This window comes from Poecile atricapillus, chromosome 35 (genome assembly GCF_030490865.1).
Source record: "Poecile atricapillus isolate bPoeAtr1 chromosome 35, bPoeAtr1.hap1, whole genome shotgun sequence".
NCBI classification, from domain to species: Eukaryota; Metazoa; Chordata; class Aves; order Passeriformes; family Paridae; genus Poecile; species Poecile atricapillus.
This window is the reverse complement of record NC_081283.1, coordinates 2,510,162-2,535,237: the sequence shown is the minus strand read 5'-3', so window position 1 is coordinate 2,535,237 and position 25,076 is coordinate 2,510,162. Positions and strand designations below refer to the sequence as shown.

Sequence of the window (25,076 nt, the reverse complement as noted above, 5' to 3'; positions counted from 1 at the left end):
TTTAAATTCCAGATATTTAAATATTCCATATTTACTCTGCCACTCCTTCCCCCTTGGGCTGTGACTGGAGCTTGGAGAGTGATTAACCCATTAATAACCCATTAATAACCCATTAATAACCCATTAATAAGCTGTTAATCAGCACTGGTTATTAACCCATTTCCCATGAAGCTGCAGGAGACGCTCGATTTTCCTTATTTTTCTTTTCTCTTGTGCTGGATTTGGCTGATTCTGAGGATCTTGGGCATGTCTGGGTCACATCAGGAGATACATCCCAAATTCCTGGATTTTACATCCCAAATTCCTGGATTTTACATCCCAAATTCCTGGATTTTACATCCCAAATTCCTGGGTTTTACATCCCAAATTCCTGGATTTTACATCCCAAATTCCTGGATTTTACATCCCAAATTCCTGGATTTTATATCAGGAGATACATCCTGAAATTCCTGGGTAACATCAGGAGATACATCCCAAATTCCTGGATTTTACATCCCAAATTCCTGGGTTTTACATCCCAAATTCCTGGATTTTACATCCCAAATTCCTGGGTTTTACATCCCAAATTCCTGGGTTTTATATCAGGAGACACATCCCAAATTCCTGGATTTTACATCCCAAATTCCTGGATTTTACATCAGGAGACACATCCCAAATTCCTGTTTTTTTTCCCCATATTTCCCTGAGCTGATCCTGGCTCAAATTTAGTCCTACTGGATTTTGTCACTTTGTACTCCAAATCATTGGTGAAATATTTATTTTTGCCCTTTTACACTTATTTTTGGGTTGGGTTCCCACATTCTCCAATGTCTGATGGAGCAGAGATCACAGAGGAAGGCTCAGATTTCCAAGGCTTCAGAACACTTGGGTTGAATTAAAACACTTTAATTATTTAATATTTTCTTGGATTCTGCACCCAAGTTTCCTGAGTTTTTTGCTTTTTTTTTACCTTTTAATTTTACTTTGCTTTTTACCTTTTAATTGCTTAAATAGAGACCCTTGAGGCCTTTGTCCACCAGGAAAAAATCTTGAATATCGAGCATTTCTTTGCTTTTTCATACCAAGTTTCAGTTTGTGTCCAAGCACAGAGGAAATAGTCTCTAAGAATATAAAAATATAAAATACAACCCTGTTACTTTGTTACTTTTATATATTTTATATATAAAAATATAAAATACAACCCTGTTACTTTTTACAAAAGTAACAAAGTTACTTTTGTTACTTTGTTACTTTGTTTTTTTTTTTTTACTTAAGAGCCTTGTGTATCTTGGGATTATCCTCTTGGAAATAAAAAAAAAAGAGGAGAATCAAAACCTTCCTGCAGCTCACAGACAGCGAAGCATAAAGGATTAAAAATGGAGGATGCTAATTAAAATGAAGGATGCTAATTAAATTGAAGGATGTTAATCAAAGCAGAAGATGATGATGTTTTCTTAAAAACACGAAGTGAAGGGAATATACCTGAAAGGCCTGATCTTTCAGATATATTTTATATATCACATCTTTTAGAGGTGATCCTAAATCATGGAATCATGGATTGGTTCAGGGACACCTCCCACCAGCCCAGCTTGCTCAGGGTGGGGGCACCAAGGCTCCCCAAATTTTTGTCATTTTTACAATTGCCCTCTTCTGCTGAGATTTGAGTTTGGAGTTCTGGCTGTGTGAAGTTTGGGGCGCCACAATATGAAAAATAAATGAAAATATGAAAATATGAAAAATAAACATCTAAAGCTGCTGGAGAGGGGCCAAAGCAGGGACAAGGGGATGGGGCAGGCTCTGGAGGAGTGGCTGAGGGCTCTGGGTCTGTTCAGCTGCAGAACAGAAAAGGTTCTCCAGAACTTCAGGGATGCTCAGGGCCAGGCTGAGCTGTGGAAAAATGTTCCTGGAGAGCTTGAAAAGGTTCTCCAGAACTTCAGGCACTGCCCAGGGCCAGGCTGAGGGAACAGCTGGAGCTGTGGAAAACTGTTCCTGGAGAGCAGGAAAAGGTTCTCCAGAACTCCAGGGATGCCCAGGGCCAGGCTGAGGGAGCATCTGGAGCTGGGGCAGGGTGGGAGAGTAGGAAAAGGTTCTCCCAGAGCTTCAGGGGTGCCCAGGACCAGGCTGAGGGAACAGCTGGAGCTGGGATGGGCTGGGAGAGCAGGAAAAGGTTCTCCAGAACTTCAGGGATGCTCAGGGCCAGGCTGAGGGAACAGCTGGAGCTGTGGAAAAGTGTTCCTGGAGAGCAGGAAAATGTTCTCCAGAACTTCAGGCACTGCCCAGGGCCAGGCTGAGGGAACAGCTGGAGCTGTGGAAAAGTGTTCCTGGAGAGCAGGAAAAGGTTCTCCAGAACTTCAGGGGTGCCCAGGGCCAGGCTGAGTTGTGGAAAAGTGTTCCTGGAGAGCAGGAAAAGGTTCTCCAGAACTTCAGGCACTGCTCAGGGCCAGGCTGAGGGAACAGCTGGAGCTGGGGAAGGGTTGGGAGAGCTTGAAAAGGTTCTCCAGAACTTCAGGGATGCTCAGGGCCAGGCTGAGCTGTGGAAAACTGTTCCTGGAGAGCAGGAAAAGGTTCTCCAGAGCTTCAGGCACTGCCCAGGGCCAGGCTGAGGGAACAGCTGGAGCTGTGGAAAAGTGTTCCTGGAGAGCTTGAAAAGGTTCTCCAGAACTTCAGGGATGCTCAGGGCCAGGCTGAGGGAACAGCTGGAGCTGTGGAAAAGTGTTCCTGGAGAGCTTGAAAAGGTTCTCCAGAACTTCAGGGATGCCCAGGGCCAGGCTGAGGGAACAGCTGGAGCTGGGGCAGGGTTGGGAGAGCAGGAAAAGGTTCTCCAGAACTTCAGGCACTGCCCAGGGCCAGGCTGAGCTGTGGAAAAGTGTTCCTGGAGAGCAGGAAAAGGTTCTCCAGAGCTCCAGGGGTGCTGGGACAGCGCTCCAGGGATGCCCAGGGTGGGATTGTTGTGGGGTCTGAGCAGGAGCAGGAGCTGCACTGGATGAGCCCTTCCAGCTCAGGACATTCCATGATTCCAGGTGAGGATGGATTCCCAACCACGTACCTGGGCAAGCTCTGAGGAGCAGAGAGACTCCAACCATTTTTTACCTCTTCAACTTTGTCTCTCTCTCTCTCCCTCTTCCCCATCCTGAAGCAATCACAAATCAGTTTCCTAAATCACAATCACTTTCCTACAAACAATTTCTACAAAGGGAGGTGACCCCAACGGTGCCATTAACTCTGGTTTAATTCTGCAGGTATATAACAGAGTTTGTAAACCTAGGCAATGTTTCAGCTCTGCGCACTTTCAGGGTTCTGAGAGCTTTGAAAACTATTTCTGTAATTCCAGGTAAGGCGGCCCCGCTTGGTGTTTAGCTGTCGGGTACAGGCCCCTGTGAGTGATGTATTGCTTTGTCCCGTAGTTGTTGTTTTATTTTGGTGTGTGTATTGTCATGGTGTTTTTTGTGTGTGACCTCCCTCATTGCAGATATGTCACAGAGTTTGTGGACCTTGGGAATGTCTCAGCATTGAGAACTTTCAGAGTTCTCCGAGCTTTGAAAACTATCTCTGTAATTCCAGGTGAGAACTGTTCAGCATTAAAGGCTGGGCTTGCGTGTGTCTCCTCTGCCAGTTTCCCCTCCCTTCCTGCACTGCTCACTCCTCACAAATGGGATTTTTTTTGGATGGGATTTGCAGTCTGTGTAACAAAGCAGTTGGAAATCAAAGCTATCAAAGCTCCTGGGCCATCAAATGATGCATGAGCAGGCTGTTACTCCAAACTTCCCTGTCCCTTTGTGTGCCCTCTTCATGCTGATCTCTGAAATTAAGCCAGGCTTAAAAGTTTAATTCCAGATGAAAAGGATCAGGCTCCTCCTCAGGCTGAGCAGTTTCTGGCTCAGGCTCTTGCCCTGCTCAGTGTTTTTGGAGTTGTTTTAGGAATAATTCTGTACAGAGCAAAACCCAACCAAGATTAAAAAACCTTTTTTCCCATTTCCTGTTCCACCCCAGACCTGGATTTGTCAGGCTCACCCTTCCCAAATCTGTTTCTGGATTTGTAACTCACCTGGGTGTCACAGGGTGAGCAGTTCCTTCATTGTGGAACACCATGGAGACACTCTGGACTGGGAATCACAGAATTCCAGTCTGGTTTGGATTGGGAGGGACCTTAAAACCCATCTTGTTCCACCTCCACACTTTCCACTACACCAGTTTAATCCCAGCTCTGTCCAGCCTGGCCTGGAACATTTCCTGATCCTGAATTCTTGAAAAGCTTTGTGATTTCTCAAAATTGCCCCTAATTCTGAGATCAAGCTCAAACCTTCAGCTTTCTGGTCTCCAGGGCACCCAGAATAACTCCTCCATCAGTTTTACTCTCAGTTCCTTTTTGTTTTGAACAAAATCCCCTTTTTTCCACGTGTTTTTGGGGTTTTTTTTGGAGCAGTGGTTCTGCCAGGGACCAGCCTGTGGAATTATAGGATTTGTCCCATCCCAGACTGCCAACCCCATCAGCTGTACCTGCCTGTTGTGCATGATGATGATGATGATGATGATGATGATGATGATGGTGATGTGGCACCTGCTTTCCTTGCACCCAGTCACACCAAGCTGGAGTGATGTTCCTACCGAGCCTTCCTCTTCACGTCTGGTGATATTTAAGCGCAAAACTTCAATTAATTGTAATTAATTGCCAAATTACCTTTGGTTCTGGAGGGTTTTCATCCTCCCAGCCCGCTCCAGACAGCATCTGGCTCGCTCAGAGGAGGAGCATCAGCATTAAAACCACTTTTGCCTGGTTTTTTTGCAGCTTTCAGGAGGTGATGCAGCTTCCAGGAGCTGTTTTCTGGCTGTGTGACAGCATGCCTTGTGTTCCCATGCAGGGAGCAGAGCTCATTTTGGATCTTTCTCTCCATCCAGCTCAAAACTTTAAAGGATTTTATTTCAAATAATTTGAAATAATTTGAATAATTTGAAATATTTTATTTCAAATATAAAAATATTTTATTTCAAATGCAGGGCTTGGGGCTGAGCCCTGCTGAGTTCTGCACATTTTTTAATGTGATTTTTATTAGAGGGACAATTTGCTGCGTGTTTTGGTTGAATAAAAGGGGTGATTTGCCACACCCAGCCAAGGTTATTCCTATTTGGGACACTGAACACACAAAATGGTAAAATTTTGGGGGTTTTGGATCTGGTTTTGGGGGAGGATTGTCCAGGTGTGTTTCTGCAGCGTTGATCTTGGCCCCCTCCATTTTGTGACAGCAGGAGGGATGTAAAACATTTTGAATAATTGGCCTTTTGGGTTATTTCATATGAAAGCATAAAGTGCTCTTTGTGGGTTTTACACAGTGTGTGGGTTTTAATATTTTAGATTTTTCACAAGGAAAAGGTGATTTTTAGAGTACATTGAATATTCAAATCTAAAGGGGTTCCCCTTCTGCTTCAGCACATGAAATGTGAATTTTAACTCTGTGCCCAGCTACTGAGAAGCTGATTTTAGTGTTTTGAGTGCCTTCTACACCTTCTGTCAATAACTGGAATTAAAGTGTTTGAGAGAAGATAAAAATGGGAAATATTACCAGAATTTCACATGCCATGGACAAAATTCCATGGTCTCTACAGATCTGTGTAGAGAGCAAACCACCAGAATAACCCCTTTGATCTTTTTTTGGTGGAAAAACCTGTATGAAACTGTGATGAGCTCAAGAAATTTTCTATTTTTGCACTGGAGTTTTTCTATTTAAATTGCCTGATGCCACGTGGGGACACACCTGGGTCACACCTGCACAGGCTCCAGGGAAAGCTGAGCTCAGGGAGCGCGGTGGCTGCAGCTGGAATTTGTTGGAGTTGTGTTTGTTGAAGCATTCCCAGCCTTATCCTGGTTTCCAAACCCTCTTTTTCCTGGGAAAGGAGCAGCAGGAGGCTGATGTGCATGAGCAGAGCCGTGGGATGAGCATGGCAAGAGGTGCTGGGGGTGATGAAAGCTGCTCTGCCTGGGAAAATCCACGGAAAGTTTGGATAACGGGAGTAAATCTCTCTTGAGGATGTGTTTGAGGGACAAACATTGGGATTTTGGTTTCTTCTGACCATTCCTTGCCTCCATCCCGGTGTTTTACTGCCTGGAAAACCTGACCCCACACAAACCTGCACCATTTACAGCCACAGGCTTTTGTAGAGAAGGGATTTGGATTAATGAGGGATGGATCTGCAGCTTTGTTTTGGGATCTTTACATTCCTGGTGTGGGTCTGACCTCTCTTGGCCTCCAAGGGTTTTGGAGGAGCTTGGAAGGGACCAAGGTTTCTGGTCCAGGATCTGTTCCAGAATGTTCCTGTGGGCTCTGCCTGGCCCCAAATCCAGCTGTGATTTATTTTTTCTCCTTCCTCCCTTCCCTGCTCATTTATAAATCATGGAATCATCCTCCTTCACCCCAGCAAGGCTGATTAAAGGGGCCTAATTCAGTGATGTCTCTGCATCCAAAATTCTGCCTAGTTTAGACTAAAAACTACGGCTGAGCTCTCCCCACTCACGAGTTCTGCCTCTGACAGACTCAGAAATGAGCAGGATTCCTTTTGGAATATCTTGATTTTGTTCCTGAGCCCGTTAATGATCCTGGTGGCCTCAGTAAACCCCAAAGCAGCGATGCTCTGGGTGAAACCCTGCCCTGGCTGTAACCAAAGCCACGCTGGAAGGGAAATTTCTGCTCCTGCAGGGGAAGGGGAGCTGTGAGATGGTTGAATTGAGCAGGAGGAACCTGAGATGTGCAGATTTCATCTGATCTCTGTGAGCTGCTGCAGCTCAAACACGGCTGAACGTGCCCAGCAGGGCTTTGCTGGCAGCAAATCCCAATTTGATCCTGGTTTGGCAAAGGAGGGAGGTGAATCCCAACCTTCCTCTGAGTTTGGGGCTCTCTCAGGGACAAACTTCAGGATTTTGGTTTCTTCTGGCCATTCCTTGCCTCCATCCCGGTGTTTTACTGCCTGGAAAACCTGACCACACACAAACCTGCACCATTTACAGCCTTCTGTAGAGAAGGAATTTGGATAAATTCGGTATTAATTTGGATTTTCAGCGTGTTTTCCTGCTGCAGGAGTGATTTCCAGTCTCGTTTCCCTCTCCCCAGGCTTGAAGACCATCGTGGGTGCCCTGATCCAGTCTGTGAAGAAGCTGTCAGATGTGATGATCCTGACAGTTTTCTGTCTCAGTGTCTTCGCCCTCATCGGCCTCCAGCTCTTCATGGGCAATTTAAGGAACAAATGTGTGATTTGGCCAATTAATGTCAACGAGACCTTTCTGGATAATGGCTCCAGGGGCTTTGACTGGGAGGAATACACCAATAATATGTGTGAGTATTTCTGCAGTCCCCAAATCCTCCTGATTTTGCTCGATGCAGGAGTTCCAGCTTGCTGTGATGTGTTTGCTTTTCACTGTAAAAATCCCATGTTCAGAAGTTTTTACAGTGTTTTTATTTTGGATAAGTTTTTACAGTGTTTTTATTTTGGATAAGTTTTTACAGTGTTTTTATTTTGGATCTGACCTCATTGAGATGTTCCTGGTTGAGTTCATCCTTTAGAAGGTTTGGGATGTGCTCTTTTAGCTAAATATATTTATTATTTAATATTAATAATATTAAATATTTAAATTTAGTATAAATATGTCCAAAACATATTTTTTACTGATGCATTTCTCAGCAGTGGTTTTGGGGGGCTTTTAATTGAAGTTTTAAATGGTGTTATAGTCTGTTAAATCCTCTAACTCCATATGTGTGTGAATATAATCTCTTCTTTTTCATCTTCAGCAAATTTTTACATCATTCCTGGCGCCCCTGACCCTTTGCTCTGTGGTAACAGCTCAGATGCAGGGTGAGTGTTGAGCTTCATTAACAACCAGTTATTACTGATAAATAAAAAAAAATATATACTAGATATATAAATGTATAAATATAAAAAAATATATATTAAATACATATGAAATCTATATTAAATATATATGAAATCTATATTAAATCTATATTAAATCTATATTAAATATATATAAAATATATATAAAATATATATTAAATATATATTAAATATATATTAAATCTATATTAAATCTATATTAAATATATAAAATCTATGTTAAATATATATAAAATTTATATTTGTATTTATATTTATATTTATATTTATATTTATATTTATATTTATATTTATATTTATATTTATATATTTATATTATTTATATATATAAAGCTGGCAGAACCTTTTGGATTATTCCTCTGTTGTTTCTGGTGTTACTTCACCGGATTTCAAATTTCTTAATCAAATTTCTTAATCTAATTATGAGTCCATTGCTGGTGCAATGTAAGGGACATTTCCCCTGTCAGGAGTTGCCATTATTTCCCTCTGAATCCAGCCTTGAGGATGATGAGAGGAGGGTGGATGAAGGCTCAGAAATGGGAATTTTCCAGGTGCTGTTCAGCTCTGGGGTCACTCCTGCCCCGAGCTGCTGCTTTGGGCTCAGCCAGGGGGGGAAAAGCAGCATCTCCTCCCCACGGGACAAGGAGAGCAGGGCTTCCCTCATCTCCTTCCTCTCCCCCTCCTCATCCTCCATCCCTCCTGAGCCGGGGGGAGCTGCAGTTTGTGGGGACAGTGGTGGCAGCGAGCCCTGAGCTGGCTCTTGTCCCTCCCCAGCCAATGTCCGGAGGGATACACGTGCATGAAGGCGGGACGCAACCCCAACTACGGCTACACGAGCTTCGACACCTTCAGCTGGGCTTTCCTGGCTTTATTTCGCCTTATGACTCAGGACTTCTGGGAAAACTTGTATCAATTAGTAAGTAAATCAATTAGTGAGTAATTGGCTTTGTTGTGGCACCTGGTGAGAATTTGGGGGTAAAACAAGAAAGGGAAATGTGAGAAGCTTTGTTTTATTCTCTCAAAGTGAGTGAGTGCGAGTCAAGCTTCACAGGGAGATTTTTTTGAGGGGGAGGAAGGGGACATTACCTGTCAGCAGGTGTTGGATTTGAGGTGCAGAAGGTTTGGTGGGTCCAGCTGAGCTGTGAATTAATTCAGGAGGAAGCTGAGCACCGGCTGCAGGAGGCTGTGAGTGTTCAGCTCTGCTCACAGAGGGTGTTCAGCCCTCTTTGGAGGGCAGAGAGTTTTCTCCTGACCTGAGGGTGCTTTGGGGACCTTGCTGAAGCAGCTTTTTCTTGGCTTGGTTTGTTTTAAGGCAGTCTGAGCATTGGGTTTCACACTGTGCCTCTGAATTCTTTTCAGTTTGTATCCCTTGGATGTTCCTTAAGGGGAGAAGGTGGATGTCACCTTTTGTGTTGGTGGCTAAGGAATGTGCAGTGTCTGCAGGGAAAACACTGAGCTGTGGAATATTCAGCACTGCTGGGTTTTCTTAGAAACATTCAGCTCAAGAAAACAGGGATCAGCTCGTGCATCTCACGTCAGGGAAGCCTGAAGCTGCTTCCCTTTCCCTTTTCTAATCCCTCTGCTGTTCTTTCCCACTCCTAGACTTTACGAGCGGCAGGAAAAACCTACATGATCTTCTTTGTGCTGGTGATCTTCGTGGGATCCTTCTACCTGGTGAATCTGATTCTGGCCGTGGTGGCCATGGCCTACGAGGAGCAGAACCAGGCCACTCTGGAGGAGGCAGAGCAGAAGGAGGCAGAATTCAAGGCCATGCTGGAGCAATTGAAAAAGCAACAGGAAGAAGCACAGGTGAGAAAAAATGAAATTCCTCGCTCTAAGGGCTGCCAGAGAAGCTGATTTTATTACCTGCACAAGTAGAATATAAAAAATTGTAACAAATTCTGGCTGAAAGTTTCCTTCCAAGGAGAGAATAAACATCTCAATCCTGCCCCCAAGTCTTTTACTCGGGGGAATTGAGCCAAACTCTTTGTTGAAGCAGAAAATGGAGCGTTAATGGTGGAAAGATGTGATTTATTTCTCCTTCCCTTGCCCTGCACCCTCAGGCTGCTGCCATGGTCACCTCAGCAGGGACGGTCTCTGAGGATGCTGTGGAAGATGATGGAGGGGGGAGGATGTCTCGGAGCTCCTCGGAGATTTCCAAGCTCAGCTCCAAGAGTGCCAAGGAGCGCCGGAACAGGAGGAAGAAGAGGAAGGACAAGGAGCTGTCGGAAGGAGATGAGAAGTGTGACAATGAGAAGGTGTTCAAGTCGGAATCTGAGGATGGCATGAGGAGGAAAGCCTTCAGGCTGCCGGATAACAGGCTGGGAAGGAAATTCTCCATCATGAACCAGGTAGTTTTGTGTTCCTTCACTGATGTTTGTGGTTGTTTGAGGTCAGGGTAATATTCTGCTTTAGGTTCCACCTGGTGCAGGTGTGGATGTTGTGGGAAGTCACACAGCTCAGTAAAATCATGAAATCCCAGAATCCTTGAGGTTGGAAAAGGGATCTGCCCAAAAAAGGGTCAGGAGAACACCTGGGGCCCAAGTTCACGATTCTCACACACCCTTCCCCTGGCAGGAATTGTTCCTGAGGAATCCAAGCAGCTCCTCCAGTGACACCGCTCAGGCAGGAGTGAGCAGCTCTCACCATGCAGGGAGTGCTGCTGGTCCCTGCAGGCCTGGGGAGGGAGGGAAACTGAGGCACAGAGACCATTCACAGGGATCTGAAGTGCCTGGACAGGGGGGAATGGCTTCCCAGTGCAGGGGACAGGGTCAGGCAGGGTGCTGGGAGGAAATTCCTGCCTGTGAGGGTGGGGAGGCCGTGGCTGCCCAGAGAAGCTGTGGCTGCTCCATTCCTGGAAGTGTCCAAGGCCCAGCTGGACAGGGCTGGGAGCAGCTTGAGGCAGCAGTGGAAGCAGACAACATCCAAACCAAACCAAACCAAACAATTTGGTGATTCTAGGAAGCCAAGCCAGCAGTGCTTTGTGTCCATCCTTTGTGTCCATCCTTTGTGTCCATCCTTTGTGTCCATCCTCCTCACTCTGTCCTTCATGTCCATCCTTCTTGTCCATCCTTCCTCTCCATCCTTCCTGTCCATCCTTCCTGTCCATCCTTTGTGTCCATCCTGTGTCCATCCTGTGTCCATCCTTCCTCTCCATCCTTCTGTCCATCCTTCTGTCCATCCTCCTCACTCCATCCTTCCTGTCCATCCTTGGTGTCCGTCCTTTGTGTCCATCCTGTGTCCATCCTGTGTCCATCCTTCCTGTCCATCCTTTGTGTCCATCCTTCTGTCCATCCTTCCTGTCCATCCTTCCTGTCCATCCTTCCTGTCCATCCTTTGTGTCCATCCTTCCTGTCCATCCTTCATGTCCATCCTTCTTGTCCATCCTTCCTGTCCATCCTTCCTGTCCATCCTTCCTGTCCATCCTTCCTGTCCATCCTTCCTGTCCATCCTTTCTGTCCATCCTTCCTGTCCATCCTTCTGTCCATCCTCCGCACTCCATCCTCCCTGTCCATGCTTCCTGTCCATCCTTCCTGTCCATCCTTCTGTCCATCCTCCTCACTCCGTCCTTCCCCTTCTCCCCAGTCTCTCCTCAGCATCCCGGGCTCCCCTTTCCTCTCCCGCCACAACAGCAAGAGCAGCATCTTCAGCTACAAGGGGCGCTTCCGCGACCCGGTGTCGGAGAACGAGTTTGCGGACGACGAGCACAGCACGGTGGAGGAGAGCGAGGGCAGGAGGGACTCGCTCTTCATCCCCATCCGCGGCCGCGACCGGCGCAGCAGCTACAGCGGCTACAGCGGCTACAGCCAGGGCAGCCGCTCCTCGCGCATCTTCCCCACGCTGCGCCGCAGCGTCAAGAGGAACAGCACCGTGGACTGCAACGGCGTCGTCTCGCTCATCGGCGGGCCCCCCTCCAGCATGCCCGGGGGTCGCATCCTGCCCGAGGTGGGTCCCAGAGTGCAGGAGAGGCTTTGTGGGGACGGTGTGAGACACGGCAAGGACCTCTAGAAGTTTATTTAGGAGTTTATTTAGAAGTTTATTTAGAAGTTTATTTAGAAGTTTATTTAGGAGTTTATTTCAGGGTGTGGGATAGAGAGAGAGGGAGGGAGGGAGGCTGCTATGAGCCAGCAGATAGAGCTCAGAGCGGGCTCAGAGAGAACAACACAAAATAGGGTAAGATATGAATAAAGGAGTTCAAGACTTAAGATTGCTACGAAAGAGAGGAACAGAACAGAACAGAAATGAGAGAGCCGGGAAAAAGAGGCCGAGCTCTCCTATACAACCACTTATATAACCTATACCTTTGAATATTCTATTCCTTTACCAACCTATCTTTCTAAGTATACTAATACAGTAACATTATATTATATATATTATATTATAATATAATAATAATAATAATAATAATAAATATTATATATTATATTATATGTAATATATTATATAATATATAATATATAATATATAATATATATTATATATTATATATATTATATTATATTATATTATATTATATTATATTATATTATATTATATTATATTATAATAATATATATAATGTAATAATAATTATATTATATGTAATTATTATATTATATTATATTATATTATATTATATTACATTATATTATATTATATTATATTATATTATATTATATTATATTATATGACATTATATGACATTATATGACATTATATGACATTATATGACACTATATGACACTATATGACACTATATGACATTACATTACATTACATTACATTACATTACATTACATTACATTACATTACATTACATTATATTACATTATATTATATTATATTATATTATATTATATTATATTATATTACATTATATTATATATTATATTAGTGTGTAACCTATAGAAATCGCTGTTTTTGCATAATTTTAGTTATCTCAGGGTCCTTCAGACCTTTCCTTATAATGCTGGGGAGAGGGGGTCTCAGCTTGGTTTTATTGCAGGAAAGAATGTGTTCTTTGAATTATTCAAACCGTGCTATCATTTGTATTTCCTCCTTAGCCTTTCTGGCTACAGAGTCATATTTATAATTTCTTTCTAATTCTACCTTCCCAACACCAGAGTGCGATATTAAAACCCCAAACATTAAATAAACCAAAACTTATAAAAGTGTGGAATTCCTGATCTTGGGTGAGGTCACAGCACGGAGCAAGGTGCGTCTTTGGGAGGTTTTTTTTTGAGTAAATCTCTGTTTTGTTGTTTAATTCATTTAGCTCTGTCCAGCCCCTGCTCCAGGTGATGGGGAAAGGTGTTAAAATGTCGGAAAATTCAGGATTTAGAAAGGAATTTGGGTTTGTCAAGCCCAGGAAATGCAGGCCCTGGGCCAGCAGCGTGTCAGAGAGAAGATTGGAGTTAATCACCACCTGCATTTTCCAGGGCACCACGGAAATCGAGATCAGGAAGAAGCCTGGCGGGTCTCTCTTGGTCTCCATGGATCAGGTGAACGCGTCCTACGGAAGGAAGGACCGGACCAACAGCGTCATGACCGGGCTGACCAACACCCTCGTTGAGGGTAGGTGTGATCTGGGGCTCCAGGGAGACCCTGCAGCTCCTTCCAGTGCCTGGAGGGGCTCCAGGAGAGCTGGAGATGGACTTGGGATAAAGGGATGGGACACAGGGAACGGCTTCCCACTGCCAGAGGGCAGGGATGGATGGGATGTTGGGGTGGAATTCTTCCCTGGGTTACCCAGGGGAATTTCCCCGTGCCTGGAAGTGTCCAGAGGAATTTCCCAGAAGTGTCCAGAGGAATTTCCCTGTTCCTGGAAGGGTCCAGAGGAATTTCCCCGTGCCTGGAAGTGTCCAGAGGAATTTCCCTGTTCCTGGAAGTGTCCAGAGGAATTTCCCTGTTCCCAGAAGTGTCCAGAGGAATTTCCCTGTTCCTGGAAGTGTCCAGAGGAATTTCCCTGTTCCCAGAAGTGTCCAGAGGAATTTCCCCGTGCCTGGAAGTGTCCAGAGGAATTTCCCCGTTCCTGGAAGTGTCCAGAGGAATTTCCCAGTTCCTGGAAGTGTCCAGAGGAATTTCCCCATTCCTGGAAGTGTCCAGAGGAATTTCCCCATTCCTGGAAGTGTCCAGAGGAGTTTCCCCGTTCCTGGAAGTGTCCAGAGGAATTTCCCATTCCTGGAAGTGTCCAGAGGAGTTTCCCCGTTCCTGGAAGTGTCCAGAGGAATTTCCCCATTCCTGGAAGTGTCCAGAGGAATTTCCCCATTCCTGGAAGTGTCCAGAGGAATTTCCGCGTTCCTGGAAGTGTCCAGAGGAATTTCCCAGTTCCTGGAAGTGTCCAGAGGAATTTCCCCATGCCTGGAAGTGTCCAGAGGAATTTCCCTGTGCCTGGAAGTGTCCAGAGGAATTTCCCCATTCCTGGAATTGTCCAGAGGAATTTCCCAGTTCCTGGAATTGTCCAGAGGAATTTCCCGGTTCCTGGAAGTGTCCAGAGGAATTTCCCGGTTCCTGGAAGTGTCCAGAGGAATTTCCCCATTCCTGGAATTGTCCAGAGGAATTTCCCAGTTCCTGGAATTGTCCAGAGGAATTTCCCGGTTCCTGGAAGTGTCCAGAGGAATTTCCCGGTTCCTGGAAGTGTCCAGAGGAATTTCCCCATTCCTGGAATTGTCCAGAGGAATTTCCCTGTTCCTGGAATTGTCCAGGGTCAGGTTGGGCAAGGCTTGGAGCGACCTGGTCCAGTGGAATCCGGCTCCCTCTGCTTTAGAGCAGTACATACTCATGCATGGCTTTACCTAAATCCGCTTCTTTTAGATCTTTATTAATAAAGAAATATTCATTAGACTTCATTTAACTTGGTTTTTACGTCAGAATTGCGTAGAGATGGGGGTGAAGGCAACAAGGAGTTGTAACTTTACGCTAAAGAGAACTCAGTGTGGGGATCAGAGGAGCTCAGGGGGTTCTGTCATCTCCCAAGCCCTGGAGAAATTCCCACCGTGGGAGAGGAGCGCTGGAGCTGCTGGTGGGAATTCTGGAAGGGACAGCACACAGGGGATGAGATTTCCCAACGCAGAATTCATGAACAGCAGCCACATGCAGTTGATGATCTCAAATTCCTGCTGTCTCCTGCAATGAAATTGTATGAAAATGAAATATACTTAGAAACAGAGCAGGGCTTCGCTGCCGCTCCCCTCCTGCGCAAACGCCTACGGGCTCCAGTGCCACGGGCCTCTTTTTAACTTGAGAAATTCCAAGGCAACTGAACACCAAGCAACCAGAGAACCAATGGGAAAGAGAGTGGTCCTTTCCCTCCCCATAAAAAATGAGAGGTGAGGGGTGCACAGCTGCACAGCCTCAACCAGCGAGCCTCAAACGGGGGGAACTCCTCGTTTGTGTTTGGTTTTTTATCCCTTAAGCGCTTGAGGTGAGGCGGTGTGGGGGGAAAAAAAATTTAAAAATTAAAAATTTCTGTGTTTGATTTCTGTAAATGGATGGAGTTAGTCTTAATCAGGTTATTCCTGATGAAAATCCTTCGCAGCATTATGTCATCTCTTTCCTCTTTTAGACCGTGTCTGTGTTCAGCGCAGAATTCATCTCAGTTATTTAAAAACTGGCAGCAGAGGCAGTTTGGGATCTGTAACTTGGGTTTTGAGCTGTTTTACCTTGATCAGTTCCGAGTTAAATTTAGCCTTTCATTTGGAATAATTTGTGTTGAATCATCCTGGTGGGGCTGAGGCTCAGGGGTGGAGCTGTGGTGACCTGCTGCAGGTGTCGCGTGGATGTTGTGTGGGGACAAAGGAGAAGTCACAGAGCTGGGTAAAATCATGAAATCCCAAAATCCCTGAGGCTCCAAGAGCTCCAAGGTCAGGGGGTTTAACCTGTGAGCGATCCCCGCGCTGTCACCCAGCCCAGAGCTGGAAATTCCTTGGATTTTCCCAGGGATGGCCACTCCAAACCTCCCTTCCAAAGCCTGACCACCCTTCCCACAAAGAATTTCTTCCTGATGTCCAGCCTGCCCCAGCTCTTCTCTCGTGTCCATTTTCACAACATTCCCAAAGTTTTGTAATTCTTCATCCCGGGAGATGAATCCTGAGCTCTGTTTTGTTTTGTACCTGCAGAGCTGGAGGAGTCCCAGAGGAAGTGTCCCCCTTGCTGGTACAAATTTGCCAACACGTTCCTGATCTGGGAGTGCCACCCCTACTGGATGAAGCTGAAGGAGATTGTGAATTTAATTGTCATGGATCCTTTTGTTGACCTGGCCATCACCATCTGCATCGTGCTGAACACCTTGTTCATGGCCATGGAGCACCACCCCATGACCCCCGAGTTCGAGCACGTGCTCTCCGTGGGAAACCTGGTAAGGGAACAGCTCTAAACACTCCCCACAAACCTTCTCCTGCTGGGATTCCTGGATTATGGATGTGGGCTCACGTTTAGAATCGATGGAAGATCAGAGAATAAGCCAAAAAATTGCTCTTTTTCTGTTCTTTGTCTGTCTCTCCTCCCCTCTCCAGGTTTTCACTGGGATTTTCACAGCAGAAATGTTCCTCAAGCTCATTGCCATGGATCCATACTATTATTTCCAAGAAGGCTGGAACATCTTTGATGGCTTCATTGTCTCCCTCAGTTTGATGGAGCTGAGTCTGGCAGATGTGGAAGGGCTCTCCGTGCTGCGATCTTTCCGATTGGTATTCCATCTTCCAGCTCTTTTCCAACCTCGTTATCGTGGAGCTCAGAGATCCAGGGAATGTCCTGAGCTGGAAAAGGAACATCCAGCACAGACACCTCAGCAATCCCACCCTTTTTTTGGACATTTTCTTCTCCTTTGAGCTCTTTGGGGCAGTTCCCAACCAGAATTTTTTCCACCCTCTCCCTACCCTGACACAATTCCAGCCTTTCCCCTCACATAAGGAATTTTTCCCATTTTTGTAGGACGAGGGAAGAGCCATTTTAATCTGGGTTTGGGCGGGACTGAGATCAAGTTGTGCCATTTTTTTGTGGTCTCTTCTTTCCTGTTGCGTTTTCCTTTGGGAGGGGAGATCAGAATGTGGGGAATAACCAAAGCACAAAACACTCCAGCCCAAATTTCCAGAAAGGTTCAGCATTCTCTGCTCCCTGTAACCTCAGCAGCAGAAGCCTTACCTTTATATAAAATACAAGATGGTTGTTTAGGAAATTCTTTATTTTTTAGGAAATTCTGCTTTATTTTTTTAGGAAATTCTGCTTTATTTTTTTAGGAAAATCTGCTTTATTTTTTTAGGAAATTTTGCTTTATTTTTTTAGGAAATTCTGCTTTATTTTTTTAGGAAATTCTGCTTTATCTTTTTTAGAAAATTCTGCTTTATATTTTAGGAAATTTTTCTTTATTTTTTAGAAAATTCTGCTTTATTTTTTAGGAAATTTTGCTTTATTCTTTAGGAAATTCTACTTTATTTTTTAGGAAATTCTGCTTTATTTTTTAGGAAATTCTACTTTATTTTTTTAGGAAATTCTGCTTTATTATTTAGGAAATTCTGCTTTATTTTTTAGGAAATTCTGCTTTATTTTTTTAGGAAATTTTGCTTTATTTTTTTAGGAAATTCTGCTTTATTTTTTAGGAAATTTTGCTTTATTTTTTAGGAAATTCTGCTTTATTATTTAGGAAATTCTGCTTTATTTTTTTAGGAAATTCTGCTTTATTTTTTAGGGAAATTTTACTTTATTTTTTAGGAAATTCTGCTTTATTTTTTTAGGAAATTCTGCTTTATTTTTTTTAGAAAATTCTGCTTTATTTTTTAGGAAATTTTGCTTTATTCTTTAGGAAATTCTACTTTATTTTTTAGGAAATTCTGCTTTATTCTTTAGGAAATTCTACTTTATTTTTTAGGAAATTTTGCTTTATTTTTTAGGAAATTCTGCTTTATTTTTTTTAGGAAATTTTGCTTTATTTTTTAGGAAATTCTGCTTTATTTTTTAGAAAATTCTGCTTTATTTTTTAGGAAATTCTTCTTTATTTTTTAGAAAATTCTGCTTTATTTTTTAGGAAATTCTACTTTATTTTTTAGGGAAAATCTGCTTTATTTTTATAGGAAATTCTGCTTTATTTTTTTAGGAAATTCTGCTTTGTTTTTTAGGAAATTCTACTTTATTTTTTAGGAAATTTTGCTTTATATTTTAGGAAATTCTGCATTATATTTTAGAAAATTCTGCTTTATTTTCCCTCTTTGTTTAAGATATTTATGCTTTGTTTTTTTTTTTGGTCTTTTTTTCCAGCTGAGAGTCTTCAAACTGGCCAAATCCTGGCCCACTCTGAACATGCTGATAAAAATCATTGGTAACTCAGTGGGTGCCTTGGGGAATTTGACCTTGGTGCTGGCCATCATCGTGTTCATCTTCGCCGTGGTGGGGATGCAGCTCTTTGGCAAAAGCTACAAGGAGTGTGTCTGCAAGATCAATCCGGAGTGTGAGCTACCCCGCTGGCACATGCACGATTTCTTCCACTCCTTCCTTATTGTCTTCCGTGTGTTGTGTGGGGAGTGGATTGAGACCATGTGGGATTGTATGGAAGTGGCAGGCCAGGCCATGTGCTTGATTGTCTTCATGATGGTCATGGTCATCGGAAATTTAGTGGTCAGTAAATGGTTCCTGGTGGGATTTCTTGGTGGCCTCTGGGTGGAAATGTAGTGGTCAGTAAATGGTTCCTGGTGGGATTTCTTGGTGGGATTTCTTGGTGGGATTTCTTGGTGGGATTTCTTGGTGGGATTTCTTGGTGGCCTCTGGGTGGAAATTTAGTGGTCAGTAAATGGTTCCTGGTGGGATTTCTTGGTGGGATTTCTTGGTGGGATTTCTTGGTGGGATTTCTTGGTGGAAATGTAGTGGTCAGTAAATGGTTCCTGGTGGGACTTCTTGGTGGCCTCTGGGTGGAAATGTAGTGGTCAGTAAATGGTTCCTGGTGGGATTTCTTGGTGGCCTCTGGGTGGAAATGTAGTGGTCAGTAAATGGTTCCTGGTGGGATTTCTTGGTGGGATTTCTTGGTGGGATTTCTTGGTGGGATTTCTTGGTGGCCTCTGGGTGGAAATGTAGTGGTCAGTAAATGGTTCCTGGTGGGATTTCTTGGTGGGATTTCTTGGTGGCCCCTGGGTGGAAATGTAGTGGTCAGTAAATGGTTCCTGGTGGGATTTCTTGGTGGGATTTCTTGGTGGCCCCTGGGTGGAAATGTAGTGGTCAGTAAATGGTTCCTGGTGGGATTTCTTGGTGGGATTTCTTGGTGGCCCCTGGGTGGAAATGTAGTGGTCAGTAAATGGTTCTTGGTGGCCTCTGGGTGGAAATGTAGTGGTCAGTAAATGATTCCTGGTGGGATTTCTTGGTGGGATTTCTTGGTGACCTCTGGGTGGAAATGTAGTGGTCAGTAAATGGTTCCTGGTGGGATTTCTTGGTGGCCTCTGGGTGGAAATGTAGTGGTCAGTAAATGATTCCTGGTGGGATTTCTTGGTGGCCTCTGGGTGGAAATGTAGTGGTCAGTAAATGATTCCTGGTGGGATTTCTTGGTCGGATTTCTTGGTGGCCTCTGGGTGGAAATGTAGTGGTCAGTAAATGGTTCTTGGTGGCCCCTGGGTGGAAATTTAGTGGTCAGTAAATGGTTGCTGGTGGGATTTCTTGGTGGCCTCTGGGTGGAAATGTAGTGGTCAGTAAATGGTTCCTGGTGGGATTTCTTGGTGGCCTCTGGGTGGAAATGTAGTGGTCAGTAAATGGTTGCTGGTGGGATTTCTTGGTGGGATTTCTCAGTGGCCTCTGGGTGGAAATGTAGTGGTCAGTAAATGGTTCCTGGTGGGATTTCTTGGTGGCCTCTGGGTGGGGTAGGACACGGGGAGACCCCAGGATGAGGGAGTGATGGTTTGTCAGGCTGTTTCCTGCTCCATTCTTGGTGTTTTAATAATCCCACAGATTTTTGGGAGCGCCACGTTAAAGGTGTTCTCTTCATGAGGACCTTAAATAATCAGCAGTAAATAAAGCATTTTGCAATAAAAGCTGAAGGTATGAAAGCCTCAGTCAAAGGGGACAGACCCACACCTGACCTGAGCAGGGGGAAAAAAGCTAAAAGAAGCAAAACCTGGCGTTTTAATGGCCAGAAAAATGAAATAATTGGGTGCACAGGTGAAGGTCCTGAAGTGTTAAAAGGAAGGATGGAGGTTTCTTGTCAAAGCTGCCCACTGGCTCAGTCATGAGGTGCAGGAATCGGCACGGCCTGCTGTGTGGGAGGTTGGACTAGATCATGATGCTTCCTCCTGGCCTTAAATTTGATGAAGAAAAGTTGTGTGGAGGAAAATGTGAGCAAGAATGAAGTCACATGAACGGCAGCAGTTCTTCAGAGCGGTTGTGAGCTCTCTCTGATGAGAGGCCCTGCCTTGCCAAAGGGTTTTGATAAAATCAGTCTTGGGGATGGTCACTAAATGGGGGTGAGGAAGAGCTGGGTGAGTGATTTGAATCACTCAAAATCCAAGATTTTCCCCATTTTCTCTGAGGCAGAGACAGGACTGAATCAGCAAGGCTGAATTGAAATCCTGTGGGGATTGAATCCCTCAAGGGGCTCCGTCCTGTACCTGCCCCGGACCCCTGGGACACCTCAGAGCCCCTCAGGGTCCCCACTCAGGGAACTTTCTGCAGCATCAGGGTCTCGTATCTCCAACCTTGAGGACTTGGATGAGTCTGTGGGACAGCAGAGCTGTTTCCAGCTGGTTTCATGTCCAGAGACAGCATCAGGGTCTCATATCTCCAACCTTGAGCACCTGGATGAGTCTGTAGGACAGCAGAGCTGGTGGTCTCATATCTCAAACCTTGAGGACCTGGATGAGTCTGTGGGACGGCAGAGCTGTTTCCAGCTGGGTTCATGTCCAGACACAGCATCAGGGTCTTGTATCTCAAACCTCGAGCACAGATGAGTCTGTGGGACAGCAGAGCTGGTGGTCTCATATCTCAAACCTCGAGCACCTGGATGAGTCTGTGGGACAGCAGAGATGTTTCCAGCAGGTTCCAGAGGCAGCATCAGGGTCTCATATCTCAAACCTTGAGCACGTGGATGAGTCTGTGGGACAGCAGAGCTGTTTCCAGCTGGTTTCATGTCCAGAGACAGCATCAGGGTCTTGTATCTCAAACCTTGAGCACGTGGATGAGTCTGTGGGACAGCAGAGCTGGTGGTCTCATATCTCAAACTTTGAGCACCTGGATGGGTCTGTAGGACAGCAGAGATGGTTTCCAGCTGGTTTCATGTCCAGACACAGCATCAGGGTCTTGTATCTCCAACTTTGAGCACGTGGATGAGTCTGTGGGACAGCAGAGATGTTTCCAGCTGGTTTCATGTCCAGAGACAGCATCAGGGTCTCATATCTCAAACCTTGAGCACCTGGATGGGTCTGTGGGACAGCAGAGATGTTTCCAGCAGGTTTCATGTCCAGAGAGAGCATCAGGGTCTCATATCTCAAACCTTGAGCACCTGGATGGGTCTGTGGGACAGCAGAGCTGTTTCCAGCTGGTTTCATGTCCAGAGACAGCATCAGGGTCCTGTATCTCGAAATTCGAGCACCTGGATGAGTCTGTGGGACAGCAGAGCTTTTTCCAGCAGGTTCCAGAGACAGCATCAGGGTCTTGTATCTCAAACCTCGAGCACAGATGAGTCTGTGGGACAGCAGAGCTGGTGGTCTCATATCTCAAACCTTGAGGACCTGGATGAGTCTGTGGGACAGCAGAGATGTTTCCAGCAGGTTTCATGTCCAGAGACAGCATCAGGGTCTCATATCTCAAACCTCGAGCACGTGGATGAGTCTGTGGGACAGCAGAGATGTTTCCAGCAGGTTCCAGAGACAGCATCAGGGTCTTGTATCTCAAAATTCGAGCACCTGGATGGGTCTGTAGGACAGCAGAGATGTTTTCCAGCTGGGTTCATGTCCAGAGACAGCATCAGGGTCTCATATCTCAAACCTTGGGCACGTGGATGAGTCTGTGGGACAGCAGAGATGTTTCCAGCAGGTTCCAGAGACAGCATCAGGGTCTCATATCTCAAACCTTGAGCACAGATGAGTCTGTGGGACAGCAGAGATGTTTTCCAGCAGGTTTCCTGCCCAGAGCCACCATCAGCAGGGCTCGGGGCGCCGAGCACTGGGAACAGCCCCAAATTTGTGTGTCAGCCCAGCATCACCTCTTCCCTTGCAGGTGCTGAACCTGTTCCTGGCCTTGCTGCTGAGCTCCTTCAGCGCCGACAACCTGGCGGCCACGGACGACGACGGGGAGATGAACAACCTGCAGATCTCGGTGATCCGCATCAAGAAGGGCATCGCCTGGACCAAGGCCAAGGTGCGCGAGTTCATGCAGGCGCACTTCAAGCAGCGCGAGGCGGACGAGGTGAAGCCCCTGGACGAGCTGTACGACAAGAAGGTGAACTGCATCGCCAACCACACCGGCGCCGACATCAACAGGGACATCGACTTCCAGAAGAACGGCAACGGCACCACCAGCGGCATCGGGAGCAGCGTGGAGAAGTACATCATCGACGAGGACCACATGTCCTTCATCAACAACCCCAACCTCACCGTGCGCGTCCCCATCGCCGTGGGCGAGTCCGACTTCGAGAACCTCAACACGGAGGATTTCAGCAGCGACACGGATCCTGACGGCTCCAAGGAGGTGAGCTGGGGGTCCCTGCAGGTCATTGAGGTGGGACGGCCTGGGGAGGTCTTGGTGGGGAGAATCAGCTCGAAACTTTTAGTTTAAACCTTTAGTTTAAATTTTTAGTTTAAATTTTTATCTTAAATTTTTAGGTTAAATTTTTAGTTTAAATTTTTAGGTTAAATTTTTAGGTTAAATTTTTAGTTTAAATTTTTAGGTTAAATTTTTAGTTTAAATTTTTAGTTTAAATTTCTAGTTTAAATTTTTAGTTTAAATTTTTAGTTTAAATTTTTAGTTTAAATTTTTAGTTTAAATTTTTAGGTTAAACTATTAGTTTAAATTTTTAGTTTAAATTTTTAGTTTAAATTTTTATTTTAAATTTTTAGTTTAAATTTTTAGTTTAAACTTTTATTTTAAACTTCTTTTATTTTAAACTTTTAGTTTAAACTTTTATTTTAAACTTTTAAATATATTTATATTTAAATATATATATTTATATATATTTATATATTATTAATATATATTAATAATCTATTTATTTATTTATTTATTATCAATCTATTTATTTATTTATATATTTATTTATTTATTGATATATTATCAATATATTTATTTATTTATTTATTTATTTATTTATTTATTTATTGATATATTATCAATCTATTTATTGATTTTTGCTATTGATTGGGAGTTTGGTATGTATTGATTATCCGTGAGGTTTTTGTGTTGCAGAAACTGGACGAGAGCAGCTCCTCTGAGGGCAGCACCATCGATATAAAACCTGAGGTGGAGGAAGTTCCCGTGGAGGCACCCGAGGAGTACCTGGACCCCGACGCCTGCTTCACCGAGGGTGAGGAGGGAGCGAAGGAGGAGGAGTTTTGGGGTGAAAAAACTCAGTTTTTGAGCTGGATAACTTGAATTTCTAAAGAATTTCCCAGGAGAGTGACTGTGAACATGGATATGTGAACATCCTTCCTGTTCCACGTCTTGGGATGGGCATCGCTCATGGCCAAATCCCAAATTCCAGGGATCCCAAATGCCAGGGATCCAGGAATCCCAAATTCCAGGGATCCAGGGATCCCAAATTCCAGGGATCCAGGGATCCCAAATTCCAGGAATCCCAAATTCCAGGGATCCCAAATTCCAGGGATCCCAAATTCCAGGGATCCCAAATTCCAGGGATCCAGGGATCCCAAATTCCAGGGATCCCAAATGCCAGGGATCCAGGGATCCCAAATTACAGGGATCCAGGGACCCCAAATTCCAGGGATCCAGGGATCCCAAATGCCAGGGATCCCAAATTCCAGGGATCCAGGAATCCCAAATTCCAGGGATCCAGGGATCCCAAATGCCAGGGATCCCAAATTCCAGGGATCCCAAATTCCAGGGATCCCAAATTCCAGGGATCCAGGGATTCCAAATTCCAGGGATCCAGGAATCCCAAATTCCAGGAATCCCAAATTCCAGGGATCCCAAATTCCAGGGATCCAGGGATCCCAAATGCCAGGGATCCCAAATTCCAGGGATCCCAAATTCCAGGGATCCAGGGATCCCAAATTCCAGGAATCCCAAATTCCAGGGATCCCAAATGCCAGGGATCCCAAATGCCAGGGATCCCAAATTCCAGGGATCCCAAATTCCAGGGACCCCAAATTCCAGGGATCCAGGGATCCCAAATGCCAGGAATCCCAAATTCCAGGGATCCCAAATTCCAGGGATCCCAAATTCCAGGGATCCAGGAATCCCAAATTCCAGGGATCCCAAATTCCAGGGATCCCAAATTCCAGGGATCCAGGGATTCCAAATGCCAGGGATCCCAAATTCCAGGGATCCAGGAATCCCAAATTCCAGGAATCCCAAATGCCAGGGATCCCAAATTCCAGGGATCCAGGAATCCCAAATTCCAGGAATCCCAAATGCCAGGGATCCCAAATTCCAGGGATCCAGGGATCCCAAATGCCAGGGATCCCAAATTCCAGGGATCCCAAATTCCAGGGATCCAGGGATCCCAAATTCCAGGAATCCCAAATTCCAGGAATCCCAAATGCCAGGGATCCCAAATTCCAGGGACCCCAAATTCCAGGGACCCCAAATTCCAGGGATCCAGGGATCCCAAATGCCAGGAATCCCAAATTCCAGGGATCCCAAATTCCAGGGATCCAGGGATCCCAAATTCCAGGAATCCCAAATTCCAGGAATCCCAAATGCCAGGGATCCCAAATTCCAGGGACCCCAAATTCCAGGGACCCCAAATTCCAGGGATCCAGGGATCCCAAATTCCAGGGATCCCAAATTCCAGGGATCCAGGGACCCCAAATTCCAGGGATCCCAAATTCCAGGGATCCCAACTTCCATGGATCCAGGGATCCCAAATTCCAGGGATCCAGGAGTCCCAAATTCCAGGGATCCAGGAGCAGCCCCAGCGCTGTTCCAGACCCTCCCCACCCTCACAAATTGAATTTTAAAGAAATTATTGATGACCTGTGGTGGAAGAAGATGATTTTTCTGAAAATCATCTGATTTTCTGATTTTTTATTTATTTAGAGGCAGAGAACTTTTCCTTTCCTGGAACTGCCCTCAATCCCTCCCAAATACAGGAATTC

General features: G+C 45.0%; 1 protein-coding gene across 1 annotated transcript in view; it reads left to right on the top strand.

The window, feature by feature from the left end:
- The window catches only part of SCN8A (sodium voltage-gated channel alpha subunit 8), an 83,997-nt gene that overhangs the window by 25,348 nt on the left and 33,573 nt on the right, over positions 1-25,076 (top strand). The window contains exons 6-18 of the mRNA XM_058861144.1: positions 3,449-3,540; positions 7,080-7,301; positions 7,755-7,818; positions 8,632-8,773; positions 9,460-9,666; positions 9,921-10,208; positions 11,443-11,802; positions 13,275-13,410; positions 15,954-16,192; positions 16,350-16,523; positions 18,088-18,444; positions 22,021-22,491; positions 23,206-23,323. Of these exons, the coding sequence (XP_058717127.1) occupies positions 3,449-3,540; positions 7,080-7,301; positions 7,755-7,818; positions 8,632-8,773; positions 9,460-9,666; positions 9,921-10,208; positions 11,443-11,802; positions 13,275-13,410; positions 15,954-16,192; positions 16,350-16,523; positions 18,088-18,444; positions 22,021-22,491; positions 23,206-23,323 (2,870 nt within the window). The remainder of the gene's footprint in view (positions 1-3,448; positions 3,541-7,079; positions 7,302-7,754; positions 7,819-8,631; positions 8,774-9,459; positions 9,667-9,920; positions 10,209-11,442; positions 11,803-13,274; positions 13,411-15,953; positions 16,193-16,349; positions 16,524-18,087; positions 18,445-22,020; positions 22,492-23,205; positions 23,324-25,076) is intronic.